This window comes from Anomaloglossus baeobatrachus, chromosome 8 (assembly GCF_048569485.1).
Source record: "Anomaloglossus baeobatrachus isolate aAnoBae1 chromosome 8, aAnoBae1.hap1, whole genome shotgun sequence".
Classification (NCBI taxonomy): Eukaryota; Metazoa; Chordata; class Amphibia; order Anura; family Aromobatidae; genus Anomaloglossus; species Anomaloglossus baeobatrachus.
The window spans coordinates 12,180,420-12,195,642 of NC_134360.1; the positions used below are offsets into that span (position 1 = coordinate 12,180,420).

Genomic DNA, 15,223 nt, shown 5'->3' on the forward strand with positions numbered 1-15,223 from the left:
GGTTTAATCAGCAGGGTAATAGCGTTCTGAAGCCATGCTGTACTGAGAACCCTGCTGCAGGTGGGAAATGAACTTTTTTTTCTCAGGTAGCCTTCGGCTTTCAGTCATAGAGGCACGATTGGAGAGGTTTTAGTCACTCGCTCAGTGCAGTGGTTCTGTCTGACTCTGCAGCATATCAGAGAAAAGCCAGCTGTCAGTCAGTGCCCTCAGGCAGCCTCTGGGTTTCAGTCATAGGGTCACCACTGGCTTGGCTTCAGTCACCTCTCAATGCAGTGGTTCTGTCTGACTCTGCAGCTTGTCAGAGAAAAGCCATCTGTCAGTCAGTGCCCTCAGGCAGCCTCCAGCTTTCAGTCTAAGAGGCTCGACCAGTGTGGCTTCAGTCACTGCTCAATGCAGTGGTTCTGTCTAACTCTACAGCCTGTCAGAGAAAAGCCAGCTGTCAGTCAGTGCCTCAGGCAGCCTCTGGGTTTCAGTCACAGAGGCATGACTAGCACACCTTCAGCCACCGCTCAGTGCAGTGGGTCTGTCTGACTCTGCAGCATATCAGAGAAAATCCAGCTGTCAGTCAGTTCCTCAGGCAGCCTCCGGCTTTCAGTCATAGAGGCATGACTGGCACACCTTCAGCCACCGCTCAGTGCAGTGGGTTTGTCTGACTGTGCAGCATATCAGAGAAAAGCCAGCGTTCAGTCTATGCCAGGTCATGGTTATTGCTGCCACTCACTATGCACCGAAGCCTCGCCGGCTGCATCTCTATGACTGAAAGCCGGAGGCTGCTGGGAAGAAAAAATGTAATCTTCTCCCAGCAGCGGGGCTCTCACCTGTAGATTAACCCCATATTATCAAGCTACTAGTATTTATTTTACAGTATTTGCTAATATTCTTATTATTACACCTACTACCTATTTGGAGAGGATCTTGGAGATGGGAATAACCTCAGTGGTAGCCGGACGATACAAGCAGTGTTCACTTTTGTGTTGGCAATCATTGGCTCCTCATCCCTGGCATCATTGGCAATTAGTAGGTCACTGCAAGTGGCAGAAGCACCCAGAATGCCGGTCTGAAGATTTCCTTGGTGAACGCTGCCCTGCTCGGGCTGCCATGGAGAACCGAAGTGGACGTAAGACCAAAGAAGTTCGACTCTTATTGCCCATCTCTACCTATTGGGTTTGACCTCAGCCGCCATCTAATACAATATCAGAAAAAATACCAAAGAATATAACATAAATAAACTTGTAATAAAAGCACAGACGATCATGCCAGAAGTAAGACTGAAATGCGTCAGCCGTGTTCAGGAGCACTGGTTTATGGATATTTATTCTTTGCACATTCTATATGTAGAATTCCGCCGATGCTGCATTATTTACTGCTACTAAAAGCACAGAAACAGGAGACGGCGCTCAGATAAGTTCAGTCGCGGATTTTATTAACCAAATGTTTATAAAAATAGCATTTTAATAAACTTTATTTCCCTTTGAGAACATAGAAAATATAATCCGTTTGACATTCTTTTAACCACACAAACTATTATGAACAATTTTCCAGAAAAACAGCCATGTGCCGACCATCAGTACCGACAAGCATGTGGATCTAGTACCACACTTAAGCCCTTAAGGGCAATTACCGCAATAACCGCGCCGGCATTGACAATAACCAGTGCCTCCATATGCAGGTAATTTATACCATCCGAATTCGGCAAAACGTCTACTAGTAGATTAGGCAAGGCATAACCCAACCTCACAGCATTTAACGGTACCTAAGCCTGCCTGCAGTTATGGGGGTGCATCTTACAATACACAATAATGGCCCCTTAATTTGTATGTTGTGTCATCACTACCTATAATAATTTAGAATTAGGGGATTGGAATTTCATGCACAACTTTGCTGATTAAAGGGAACCAATCAGGTAATTCACGCTGCCCAAACGGCAGGCAGCATGAATCGCAGCCTGGCTACACGATTGCAGCGATTTGTACCGGTGCCACTTTGGAAGACTAGTGTTGTGTCGGCTAGCCCCAGGGTTACGGAAGCAACTGTCTCTGACAATATGTTGCGGCCGCAGCAGTTATTGAGAATCCATCCGGGATGGAGGGATGAATAGATTGATACAGCAGCAGCGTCCGGAGTAGATACTTGTAAGGATCAATATCGTGTAAGTAGGGATACGGCAGCGGCACTCCATAATGCAAACAAGTATCAGCAAACAGAACTAGCACAATGTATCAGCGGCAGCAGCACAGAGCTAGGGGACCTGAGAACTAGCAATGTATTAGACTCAGGCACTACTGATAGGGCAGAAGTGCCTTAAGTACCTACGGCCTCCCAGCTGACCTGGGGATACTTCCAGGTTAGGATGATGCTGGCCTTTTAAGAAAGGGGGCGTGACCACGGGCATGCCCTACGGGCTGCAACCTGGAGCCTGTTGGGCGTACAGATGCTCTGTGAGGCTGTAGCATGGGACAGGGTCAGGACCACGCCGCAGGACGCCTGGACAGGTGAAAGAATAGGCGACCTCGCTGGAGAAGGGGAGCAAGAGAGTGCGAGGACGCCGGCATTACAATTATCATACCAAAATAATAATAGAAATTTAAAAATACAGTCAAATCTCTCCAAAAGACCATCTCATTAAAAAGACCACCAAGATTTTCCATTCTCCTATATTTTGTGCATATTGGCTTCCGTGAGAAGACTACCCTTCCATTTTTGGATAGATCTTTGGTTGTTTCAGAGTTTTCATTGTACAAGATGTTTTATTTGTGTCTTTCCAGCTACATCAAGCGGCAGAGACCTGAACAGATTCCATAAACTCAGCCTTTAACCATAAAATGCCCCTCCGAATAAGAGATGCCAACCGGAGTCTAGCGCTTCTCCTCGCCTTGCTCCAAAGTCACCTTCACAGTTAAAGCTGGTGTGATATTTTAGAAATTTCATTGTCTGTGTGACATCTAACTATGAGAATTAAAATGACTTCTTAGACTAAACAGACAGTTTTTTTAATACATTTTTAAAATGGCCCGGGGCATGGTGTGCTGAAGACGTCCCCAGTGTTTTCTTCAGGGTTCAGTGCTCTAAGATAATTCCCTTGGAAGATAGGATTTATGGCACGAAGGACGTTGCTGAGAAAGACTCAGTCCTCACCTGACATCTCAGACTGATTGCATTGAACAGGCCCTTTATGCTTTTTTCAGTTGCATACAAACACCTGCCAGAAAATACAATTCTGAGAATTGATAGAACTTGACTGACAGTTGTAAACCATTGCTTCACGAATCGGAGACCTCACTCGTGAGACACCAACCGATTCTTCATGAAGCCAAGCATCACGGCAGAACAATATCTACACCTGGACAAAGGGATGTGTCACAGATATCACATTACCAGAGGCTGAAACGTTAAAGGAGTTTTCCACTTTGTTCAGGGTAGGATTTTGTGGTTGGGAAGTGCATCTGTGACCAGACCTGTCCACCAGAAGACAATGCATCTGTGACCAGACCTGTCCACCAGAATACAATGCATCTGTTGCCAGATCTGTCCACCAGAAGACAAAGCATCTGTGACCAGACCTGTCCTCCAGTAGACAAAGCATCTGTGACCAGACCTGTCCACCAGAAGACAATGCATCTGTGACCAGACCTGTCCTCCAGTAGACAATGCATCTGTGACCAGACCTGTCCACCAGAAGACAATGCATCTATGACCAGACCTGTCCTCCAGAAGACAATGCATCTGTGACCAGACCTGTCCACCAGAATACAATGCATCTGTGGCCAGACCTGTCCACCAGAATACAATGCATCTGTGACCAGACCTATCCACCAGAAGACAATGCATCTGTGACCAGACCTGTCCACCAGAAGACAAAATGTATCTGAATCACCACTTGGGGAAAACATCCATCCAATATAGAATAATGATAGCACTCCTAATAATGGAGTTGCAAAAACTTTTTGTGAAGTCTTCTCCAATTGAAAAACACTTTTTATTCGTAGGAGGCTGGTGGACAGGCCCAGGGGCGTAACTACAATAGGTGCAGGGTTTGCTATCGCAACCGGGCCCTGAAGCCTAAGGGGTACAAAGAGTCCCTTTGGCCTTTAAGAAAAGACCAATACTGTTAAAGATTTGCAGTAATTGGTGTCCCCGTTAGAGGTGCAGTGAGGCCCATGAGCTTCAAGTTACACCACTGGACAGGTCTTATCACATGCTCCTCCACCAGAGGCCATCGTGAGAACAGAAAAGCTTTGCCATCTGTGTCGAGAACTTATCTGCTGTCATAACTGTAATTTTTGATGCTGTGGCTCTTAGTCTAGACCCTGTGGTTGATACTGGACACACGATGGCTGGCACTATAGCCAACTGTATCGCTGCATTGCCAATGTCCCCCTTTTGCTGTGGATTTAGACTGTACTATTTATAGGCAGACCTGCTGCTAAAGAAGACCTCCAAAAGAACAGCATCTACTGGATCATCTTATCATTTGCAACTACTTGAGAAGCATCATGTGCAAAGGACCATCCACCTAAATCTCACATGCCCTAAATTAAACATTATATATGCCTTGCTTCCAAAAGGAGACAATATTATAATGATTGATGTCAACTTGCCATGGGTGTAATGCCGGCATCACACGGGACGATCTATCGTGCTATCGTGTGATTGCACGAGTGATCGTACCCGCCCCCGTCGTTTGTGCGGCACGGGCAATTTGTTGCCTGTGGCGCACAAAGTTGTTAACCCCCGTCACACGCACTTACTTCCTGGGCGACGTCGCTGTGGGCGGCGAACATCCTCTTCCTGAAGGGGGAGGGACGTTCGGCGTCACAGCGACGTCACACGGCAGCCGGACAATAGAAGCGGAGATGAGCGGGACGTAACATCCCGCCCACCTCCTTCTTTCCGCATTTCCGGCGGGACGCAGGTAAGCTGTGTTCGTCGTTCCCAAGGTGTCACACGGAGCGACGTGTGCTGCCTCTGGAACGATGAACAACCAGAGCACAGAAGGAGGACCGACATTTTGAAAATGAACGACATGTCAACGAGCAACGATAAGGTGAGTATTTTTGTTCGTTCACAGTCGTTCGGGGGTGTCACATGGTACAATATCTCTGACGATGCCGGATGTGCGTCACTAACGACGTGACCCCGACGACATATCGCCCGATATATCGTACCGTGTGACGCCGGCATAACTATCATCACTGAAGGGATGGAAATGGGCCTTGGAGCCTTGGAGTGCCCAAAAGTTTCCTTTGTCCCAAATTAAAAGATGAATGCTCTTAAAGATCTGCAATAGTTGGGGGCACTGTTGGAGTTTTTTCACTGGGGCCCCGCAAACTTCACATTACGCCACTGCCACTTTCAATAGGATTCTCCAATATGGCAGCCAATTGAGCTTTGTCACTTCAGACCCTTCACTTACATATTTTGTTTTCTTTTTTAAAAAGCACCAACATTGTCCGAAGCACAGTACAGAGATTATCATCACAGATATCATGGTTCCTGTTGCTAGTGGGGCTCAAAATCTAAACTCCAAGACTGGCATGGTTCTGGAGTGGGAGAGGAAACCCAATAAAGAATGAGGAGAACATATGAACACCATGTAGATGTTGCCCTTCATTAAATGTAATTACGGGAGCCAAGCACTGAACCATTATGCTACTCGACAACAAATTGTTGCACAGATACAATATGGTGCCACAATTATGGGAAACAATACCTTAGAAAACATAAGAAATGGCCAAATCCTTTAGAACTTTTCATTAAAAACTAAGTTCTTTACTCTGGTAATATTTTAGAACATGTATCTTATTTGAATTGAAAAGTTAGATCATCAATGTATCGTCTGAAGTCGAGGTCAATGGCAGAGATCTACTTAATGTTCTCTGATTTTTATGACTCAAAATAAGTTCAGTTGCTGGAACAATTTTTGTGATGAGAGAACATTTTTGATGGCCCCATAAATTTAGAAAATGTTGATGCAAAATGTTGTCAAGATGGAAGATGAAGCTTCCCCAATGGTTGTGCTGGGATCTTACAAAGGATTTAAGTTTGGGACATAGTTGGGGAGCAAGTTTTAGGTTGTTCAATCATTGTGGTGTGTAGCAGAAACAGAAAGGAGAAAGGATTGCATTTTTTTGCACAACTATGAATAAAGAGCTAAATACAACGCTGATTTCTGTGCGTGCAACTTTTTGTGGACTTCAGATTACTAATAGACTTAAACTAATTTATTTTTGGTACATTAAAAATGTATTTCCTTTTGAACAATTTTCTGGGTGTTATGAGATTAAAAATGGAAGTCTGCGCTGTAGTTTGCTTTAGAAATACAAACAGTGCTTTGCTCTTTCTCCCTGGGTCCAGTGCCGCGTGTCCGCCGCTGTATCTGTTATTGTCTGCTGTGCTGATGTCACATTGACAGCGCTCAGCAGCTCTGAGTACATCATGTCATCAATACCGGCAAAGCCTCTGGGCTAAGTGATCGGCTGCAGTGCTGTCAACAGACAATAAGAAACACCAGGAGTGGAAACTCAGCACTGAACCAAAGGAGGGTAAGTAAAGCACTGTGGTTATATGTTTATACACACAGATAAAAGGAAGGCTGTCACTCACAGAATAGAACCATAGAACCACCTACTGGAGCATAGAAGGTTTATTAAATTACAAGTTATATTTCAAACAATCAAACAATAAATTCATTGTCACGGGTTCACTTTAAAAGGAATTACCGTAGTCAGCAGGTTTTTGCTATGTAATCTGAGAGCAGCACGATGTAGAGACAGAAACAATAAAATCAATATTTTACTAATAGATTATCACTACAGGACTAGTTGTCTGCTGCTTTCTAGTCCTGCTGCTCTGTGTAACCCACCTCACCACTGATTAGAAGCTTTCTGCCTATGCACAGTGTACCCTATACACAGAAAGCTGACAATCAGTCGTGTGGGGTAAATTAAACAGAGCTTAGCATTCTGCCTATGCACAGTGTACACTGTACACAAAAAGCTGCAAATCAGTGATGTGGGTGGGGTTATACAGAGCTCAGCATTCTGCATATGCACAGTGTACAATCTACACAGATACCTGCCAATCAGTCTTGTGGGTGGGGTTATAAATAGCTCAGCATTATTGCCTATGCACAGTGTACACTCTACACAGATAACTGCCAATCAGTGGTGTGGGTGGGGTTATACATAGCTCAGCATTCTGCCCATGCACAGTGTACACGCTACACAGGAAGCTGTCAATCAGTAGGGTGGATGGGGCTATACAGAGCTCAGCATTCTGCCTATGCACAGTGTCCACTGTACACACAAAGCTGCCAATAAGTGGAGTGGCCTGGGTTATACAGTGCTTAACATTCTGCCTATGCACAGTGTACACTGGACATGAAAAGCTGCTAATCCGTGGTGTGGGTGGGGTTATACACAGCTTAGCATTCTGCCTATGCACAGTGTACACAGAAATCTGGCAATCAGTGGTGAGGGTGGGGTTATACACAGCTTAGCATTTTAGATCTTCAGCAGAGAAAAATGTGATTGTATTAAAATAACAGCAAACAGAGCAGCAAGTGATACATGGCTGGAATCAGAATGTCTGCTCTCAGGTTACATAGCAAAAACCTGCTTACAGATTCCCTTTAAGTCCCAAATTAACACATCAGATTTTTAACATTTTTGTTATTTTGTGATCCCACCTGTCCCTTACAGCGCAGAGCACAGGTCACTCAAGACATAAGTATCATCACCCTTTTATAGTTGGATATCTATGAATTTCATGTCACATGATGTATGTATGAATGATATGGATATTGCGCGAGTAGGCGGGGTACCGCTCCGTTTTTCAGTAACTTCTTCCCGCATCTCTTTTTCCTTGTCACGTATATAACGTTGTTTCTTGTTGCTGAAGTTTTTGTCCCTGGTTTGGTCGCTTATATCCTTAAATCGTCTGTTGCTTTCTACGGAGCTGTAAACCTCCTGCTACCGGTGTAGGAGGAACATAGACAAGTCTGAAGAGGCAGTCCCCTCAACAGCAGACAAACGTCCTCGGACCCTTTCAGGATATGTTTCGTTACATTTATTCAATGAGTGGTCACTCAGCGCTTCTTAGTGATATTGAGGTATCATAGGTTTCAGAAAAAAACAAAAATTCACTCTGTGAATAGATCAAGACTCAATGGCCGTGTATGATACTGACCCCATTGGGTTTTAATGGAACAATAAAATTCTTTTTTATGAAGATGCTGTGCCGGATTCCTGAAATTTGTGACCCCGTTGTGTGTATACATTTGCTCCCGGTAAAATTAGGTCTTAGAATCCAGAATCACCAGAATCAACAACTATCAAGGTAATAACATTCTGCAGAAATCTAGTTCCACTAAATGAATTCTTGTTTTGTTGTTTCTATTTTTTCAGCTCCCTCAGGCTCAAAAGGTAAAAAAAAAAAATAATTCTGTTGATATTTCATCGAGTAAAACATTTACCGTTTGTGCATGTGTGCAGTGCTACACACTTAGTACAGTGGTACCAAGGTCAACATCACATTCAATGGTGTTTGCTCAAGAAACCCGCACTCTCAATCTTAGGGAATTTGCGCCAATACTTAGCACATCCGTTTTGGGCATTATTTTATTTAGAAATTCCAAAGCAAACAGTGTTGAAATTGACTCCAGTCCAGTGCTAAAATACAAGGCACCTTATTGTATAGCGTAAGGTGCCTTAAGATTTAGCACTGGCTAGTGAAAGCTGTATAACTTGGTCTCCACTGTTCTAAGCATTGGTCTTTGCGTCATTTGAGTAGAGTACATGTGAATCTCATGGTCTAGACTAATTCTGTCCGTAACGTCAGCCTTATACCATACCTGCTACAGTGTGTCACAATATGTATATGTAACACAATGGGACTTGTTGAATGACAAGTATGGCGTCCAGTCAGATTCTACCAATCATTTTCCCCTTTAGGTCAATCTCTAGTTTTTAGAATTCAAACTTGATGAAAGATACTAAACAGGACTTAACCGGAGAAAACAAGGGTCCATCAAACTTTTAGATTAGTACAAGCTGAACTATTACTGGCTAATTGGTGTGACCAGCTGACCATCTGACATACAAATTGTCTTCCATATTCTCCGACAGATGTTGTCAAGAAAAAGAAGGATTGGTAATGTTGAATGTCAACACCAATTTATTTTTCCAATAGTTTACCCTATTTTTCCTTTAATAAAACATACACAGCCAGCTCGTTTATGGGTCACCCTAGAAGACATTACACCTGGCCAAGGAGCTAATACATTGAAGGGTTTTTCCAAGGTTGTCAAGTTGTCACGTATCCATTGGATAGGTGATTACTTGTTGACTCCAAGCTTAGGAGATAGCTAAGTATTGGACTCTGCTTTCACCTGCAGTTTTGTAGATTAAGATGAACTTCAGAGCCCCATTCCCAGGATCAATAAGGGTCCAAAAAGTCAGACACCAATCTGCAAGCTATTACCTATCTTGTGGATAGTTACGTTGATGACACTTTATGACTGTTGGTGGACTCTTTGGCTAGGCCTGATTACAACACTTAAGCGGGCTTTACACGCTACGATATTGCTAGCAATTGCTAGCGATATCGAGCATGTAAGTACCCGCCCCCGTCGTGCAAGCGAAATCGTGTGATCGCTGCCGCAGCGAACATTATCGCTACGGCAGCGTCACACGCACTTACCTGGTCGGCGGCATCGCTGTGACTGCTGAACAATCCCTCCCTCAAGGGGGAGGGACATTCGGCATCACAGCGACGTCACCGCGATGTCACTAAGCGGCTGGCCAATCAAAGCGGAGGGGCGGAGCTGAGCGTGATGTAAACATCCCGCCCACCTCTTCCTTCCGCATTGCGGCCGGCGGCAGGTAAGGAGACGTTCCTCGCTCCTGTGGTGTCACACACAGCGATGTTTGCTGCCGCAGGAGCAACGAACCACAACGAAAAACAACCCTTACCGATTTTTGAGTTTGGGACGACCTCTCCATGGTGAACAATTTTCACCATTTTTGAGGTCGCTTAAGGTCGCTGGTACGTGTCATACGCTGCGATATCGTTAATGACGCCGGATGTGCGTCACTAACAACGTGACCCCGACGATGAAACATTAACGATATCGTAGCATGTAAAGCCCCCTTTAGTCTGGCAGGTTGGCTTTGCCTAATCCAAGGTGCATATTTCCTGACAACTTCTCCGAGTTGTTCATGCTTGTGCTTTGTTCACCCTAGAAGACATTACAGCTGGCCATCGAGCTAATACCTTGAAGGGTTTTTGCAGGTTTGTCAAGTTGTCACGTATCCATTGCATAGGTGATTACTTGCTGATTGTTTGTTGACTACTGAGCATTGGAGATAGCCAAGTATTGTACTCTGCTATTTCCGATGGTTTTGTAGACAAGGAGGAACTTTAGAGCCCTATTCCCAGGATCAATAGCCGTCCAAAAAGTCAGACACCAATGAGCAAGCTATTACCTATCTTGTGGATAGATACGTTGATGACACTTTAAGACCTGTCGGTGGACTCTTCGGCTAGGACTGATGACAACACTTATGGCCCTGTCACACACACATATAAATCTTTGGCTGATCTGTGGTTGCAGTGAAATCATGGACATATTGTTCCATTTGTACACAGCCACAAACCTGCCACTAATTGTCCACAATTTCACTGCAACCACAGATTCTTCTGTGTGTGTGACAGGGCCTTTAGTCTGGCAGGTTAACTTTGCCTAATCCAAAGTGCATATTTTCTGACAACTTCTCCAAGATGTTCAAGCTTGTGTATTGTTCACCCTAGAAGACATTACAGCTGCCAATTGAGCTAATACCTTGAAGGGTTTTTCCAAATTTGACAAGTTGTCATGTATCCATTGCATAGGTGATTACTTGCTAATTTTTCGTGGACTACCAAACATTGCATATAGCCAAGTATTGGACTCTGCTATCACTGTCAGTTTTGTAGACAAAGAAGAACATCAGAGCCCCATTCCCAGGATCAATAGGGGTCCAGAAAGTCAGACACCATTCAGCAAGCAATTACAGATCTTGTAGATTGTTCAGTTGATGAGGCTTTAAGACTGTTTGTGGGCTTTTTTAGCTAGGACTGATGAGAAAACTTAGTCTGGCAGGTTGACTTTGCATAATCAAAGGTGCATATTTCCTGACAACTTCACCGAGATGTTCAGTCATTACAGCTGGCCAATGAGCTAATACCTTGAAGGGTTTTTCCCAGTTTGGCAAGTTATGATGATTGTTCGTGGACTACGATCATTAGAGATAGCCAAGTATTGAACTCTGCCATCACCTGCAGTTTTGCACACCAAGAGGAACTTCAGAGGGCTATTCCACGGATCAATAGTGGTCGAAAAAGTCAGACACCAATTAGCAAGCTATTACCTATCTTGTGGATAGTTACGTTGACGACATTTTAAGACTGTTGGTGGACTCTTCGGCTAGGACTGATGACAACACTTCGTCTGGCAGGTTGACTTTGCCTAATCCAAAGTACATATCTCATTGACCACTTCTCCGAAATGTTCAAAGATGGTTACACTCCTAAGACTCATCTTTCACTTTGATCAGAAGAGGATTTTTGGATGTTGTTGAGCTTTCAGGGTCAGATCCAATATTTCCTCTAGGTTTAAACATTAGGATATAATAGTTTTCATTTTTAATTTAACTCTTTTTTTTTTTTCTATAAATTAGAAAAATGTGTTAGAATCTGACTGGATATTACAGGCTACAGGACATTTCCCCTGTAGCAGTACAATATATATCTTCCAGTGTTACTGAATGAGCCCCATTTTGGTTATATACATACAAATGGGTAAATATGTCACATTGTGTGTATCACGTCATATATGTCTGTAAAATCACAAAAACAAATAACTGCAAAAATATTTTTCATCGTACACCTTCCCCATCTCCACCCTACCTACCCCGTAAGTTGTCACCTGACATTTATTTGAGAGGTTGACATACACAGAATATATACACTGTTTAAAGGGCTTTTCTGCTCACACTACAAGGACCAAGAGCTGAAAGTCCAAACCAGTAAGTCCAATTTTCAGCAGAGCATATTATACACTGGTCATGACTCTTAGCAGTCACTGGAAGTCACAGACTCCGAAAAGTTATTGTGATGAGAAAAACGTTTTTGCTGACATTTTTGTTGGCAACTACTCTACTATAAAGCCATGAAGGGTAGAATAATTATTTTTTTTTGTTATTATTTTAATTAATATTGTTCAGTTCTAGAAAAAAAAACATGGCTGCTAAGTGTTACAATGTGACTGCAGGTGTCACACAAGGTTCGAGAGGACTCCTGGTGAGCGGCGCAGCACAGAGAGTACGACAGGGTAGGAATACAACGGAAGGCTCTGGTGCCAGGAAGAGGGGAGTGGGGAATCACCTCTAACACTCACCTCAGGCTGATCCCTGCACTCCCTAATGTCCCTAGCTGGATCCTTTCCCCCATGCTCCATCAAGTACCTTGGCCTTTACTGGCCTTGAACTCACCCTGACTAGTGAAGACCAGTGAGGGCTGCAATAAGACAACACGAGCAAGGTAAGACAAACAGGTGAGTTAAGAAACAACAAGTAACAGTCCACAACTTCTCCAGCAGGAACTTCTCAGCTGCAACAAAAGCAACTCCTCAGCTTCTCCAGAGACTGACTCCTTGAAAGTGGACAGCATAGGTATGAGCTATAGCCGGCATAGGAAGGAGTGAGGAGCGGATATTTATAGCAGAAGGAAGTGGCTGCAGCTGATGTTACAAATACCTTTTAGATCACTGCATGATAGAAATGAACCTTAACCCCTTCAGTACTGGACAGAATTAAATTCGTACCAACTCAGAGTAGTCGATGAGCAGGCATTAAAGCGGATATGCGGTCAACAACATGCTGTGACCTTCTGATCACAGATCTGCCAAAGATCACATCAAGTCATGACACACTCATGACACTAAGTTGTAAAAATAGTGCAAGAGGTTATGTTTGGTTTTGCAGCTGAGAAACCATCACGTCGTCAATGAAGCTGATCTGTGGTATCAAGGACATGTATCAAGGACATGTAGCACTAATGATAAATCTTTCTATGTTTTTCTAACCCTGGATACCCTCCTTTTAATAGTGCTTGTTATTTCATCCTCAGTTATCGGACCTAAAGTGCACCAATCACCAGGATTTTCCTATATAAGCTAAAGCCAGTGCTATACTGGCACTATCATGCTGATTCTATACATACCTTTAGGTGTTAGCTCGGATGTATAGGTTTTGAAACACAAGCAAGTAAAGTTTGCAAAATGAGCAGCTTTTGAGTAACAGCAGCTGCAGCAGCTGATAGCTGGTGTGGGTATTCATAGGTATCCGCTCCCCCTGTTACTTATGCTGATTCTATTATAGAATCGATTTACTTTGTGACTAGAAGGACCTGTGCTGATGTCATATCCATGTAACCAGAAGGGGCGGGGCATTAGCCAACAGAAAAATGTTGCTTCCTGGTATCAGCTATGTTGGCGGAGGCCCCGCCCCTTCTGGTCACAGGGGTATGACATCAGCACAGGTCCTTCTAGTCAGTTAGAAAAACGATTCTATAATAGAATTAACAGATAGGGGAGAACGGACAGACTGGGGGCGGGAATCACTACGAATACCCACCCCAGCTATCAGCTGATCGGCAGCTGCTGTCATTCAAAAAGCTGCTGATTTTACAAACTTTACTTGCTTGTTTTTCAAAATTTGTACATCCGAGGTGACCACTACAGGTATGTATAGAATCAGCCTGATAGTGCCAGTATAGCACTGTATGTATAGAATCAGCCTGATAGTGCCAGTATAGCACTGTATGTATAGAATCAGCCTGATAGTGCCAGTATAGCACTGTATGTATAGAATCAGCCTGATAGTGCCAGTATAGCACTGTATGTATAGAATCAGCCTGATAGTGCCAGTATAGCACTGTATGTATAGAATCAGCCTGATAGTGCCAGTATAGCACTGTATGTATAGACTCAGCCTGATAGTGCCAGTATAGCACTGTATGTATAGAATCAGCCTGATAGTGCCAGTATAGCACTGTATATACAGAATCAGCCTGATAGCGCCAGTATAGCACTGTATGTATAGAATCAGCCTGATAGTGCCATTCTAGCACTGTATGTATAGAATCAGCCTGATAGTGCCAGTATAGCACTGTATGTATAGAATCAGCCTGATAGGGCCAGTATAGCACTGTATGTATAGAATCAGCCTGATAGTACCAGTATAGCACTGTATGTATAGAATCAGCCTGATAGTGCCAGTATAGCACTGTATGTATAGAATTAGCCTGATAGTGCCAGTATAGCCCTGTATGTATAGAATCAGCCTGATAGTGCCAGTATAGCCCTGTATGTATAGAATCAGCCTGATAGTGCCAGTCTAGCACTGTATGTATAGAATCAGCCTGATAGTACCAGTATAGCACTGTATGTATAGAATCAGCCTGATAGTACCAGTATAGCACTGTATGTATAGACTCAGCCTGATAGTGCCAGTATAGCACTGTATGTATAGAATCAGCCTGATAGTGCCAGTATAACACTGTATGTATAGAATCAGCCTGATAGTACCAGTATAGCACTGTATGTATAGAATCAGCCTGATAGCGCCAGTATAGCACTGTATGTATAGAATCAGCCTGATAGTGCCATTCTAGCACTGTATGTATAGAATCAGCCTGATAGTGCCAGTATAGCACTGTATGTATAGAATCAGCCTGATAGGGCCAGTATAGCACTGTATGTATAGAATCAGCCTGATAGTACCAGTATAGCACTGTATGTATAGAATCAGCCTGATAGTGCCAGTATAGCACTGTATGTATAGAATTAGCCTGATAGTGCCAGTATAGCCCTGTATGTATAGAATCAGCCTGATAGTGCCAGTATAGCCCTGTATGTATAGAATCAGCCTGATAGTGCCAGTCTAGCACTGTATGTATAGAATCAGCCTGATAGTACCAGTATAGCACTGTATGTATAGAATCAGCCTGATAGTACCAGTATAGCACTGTATGTATAGACTCAGCCTGATAGTGCCAGTATAGCACTGTATGTATAGAATCAGCCTGATAGTGCCAGTATAACACTGTATGTATAGAATCAGCCTGATAGTACCAGTATAGCACTGTATGTATAGAATCAGCCTGATAGTACCAGTATAGCACT

At 43.6% G+C, this 15,223-nt stretch overlaps 1 protein-coding gene across 1 annotated transcript in view; it reads left to right on the top strand.

Moving 5' to 3' along the window:
* Nucleotides 1–15,223, top strand: part of CACNA2D3 (calcium voltage-gated channel auxiliary subunit alpha2delta 3) — a 1,156,773-nt gene that overhangs the window by 675,046 nt on the left and 466,504 nt on the right. Inside the window, exon 14 of the mRNA XM_075321303.1 lies at nucleotides 8,406–8,423. Within this exon, the coding sequence (XP_075177418.1) occupies nucleotides 8,406–8,423 (18 nt within the window). The remainder of the gene's footprint in view (nucleotides 1–8,405; nucleotides 8,424–15,223) is intronic.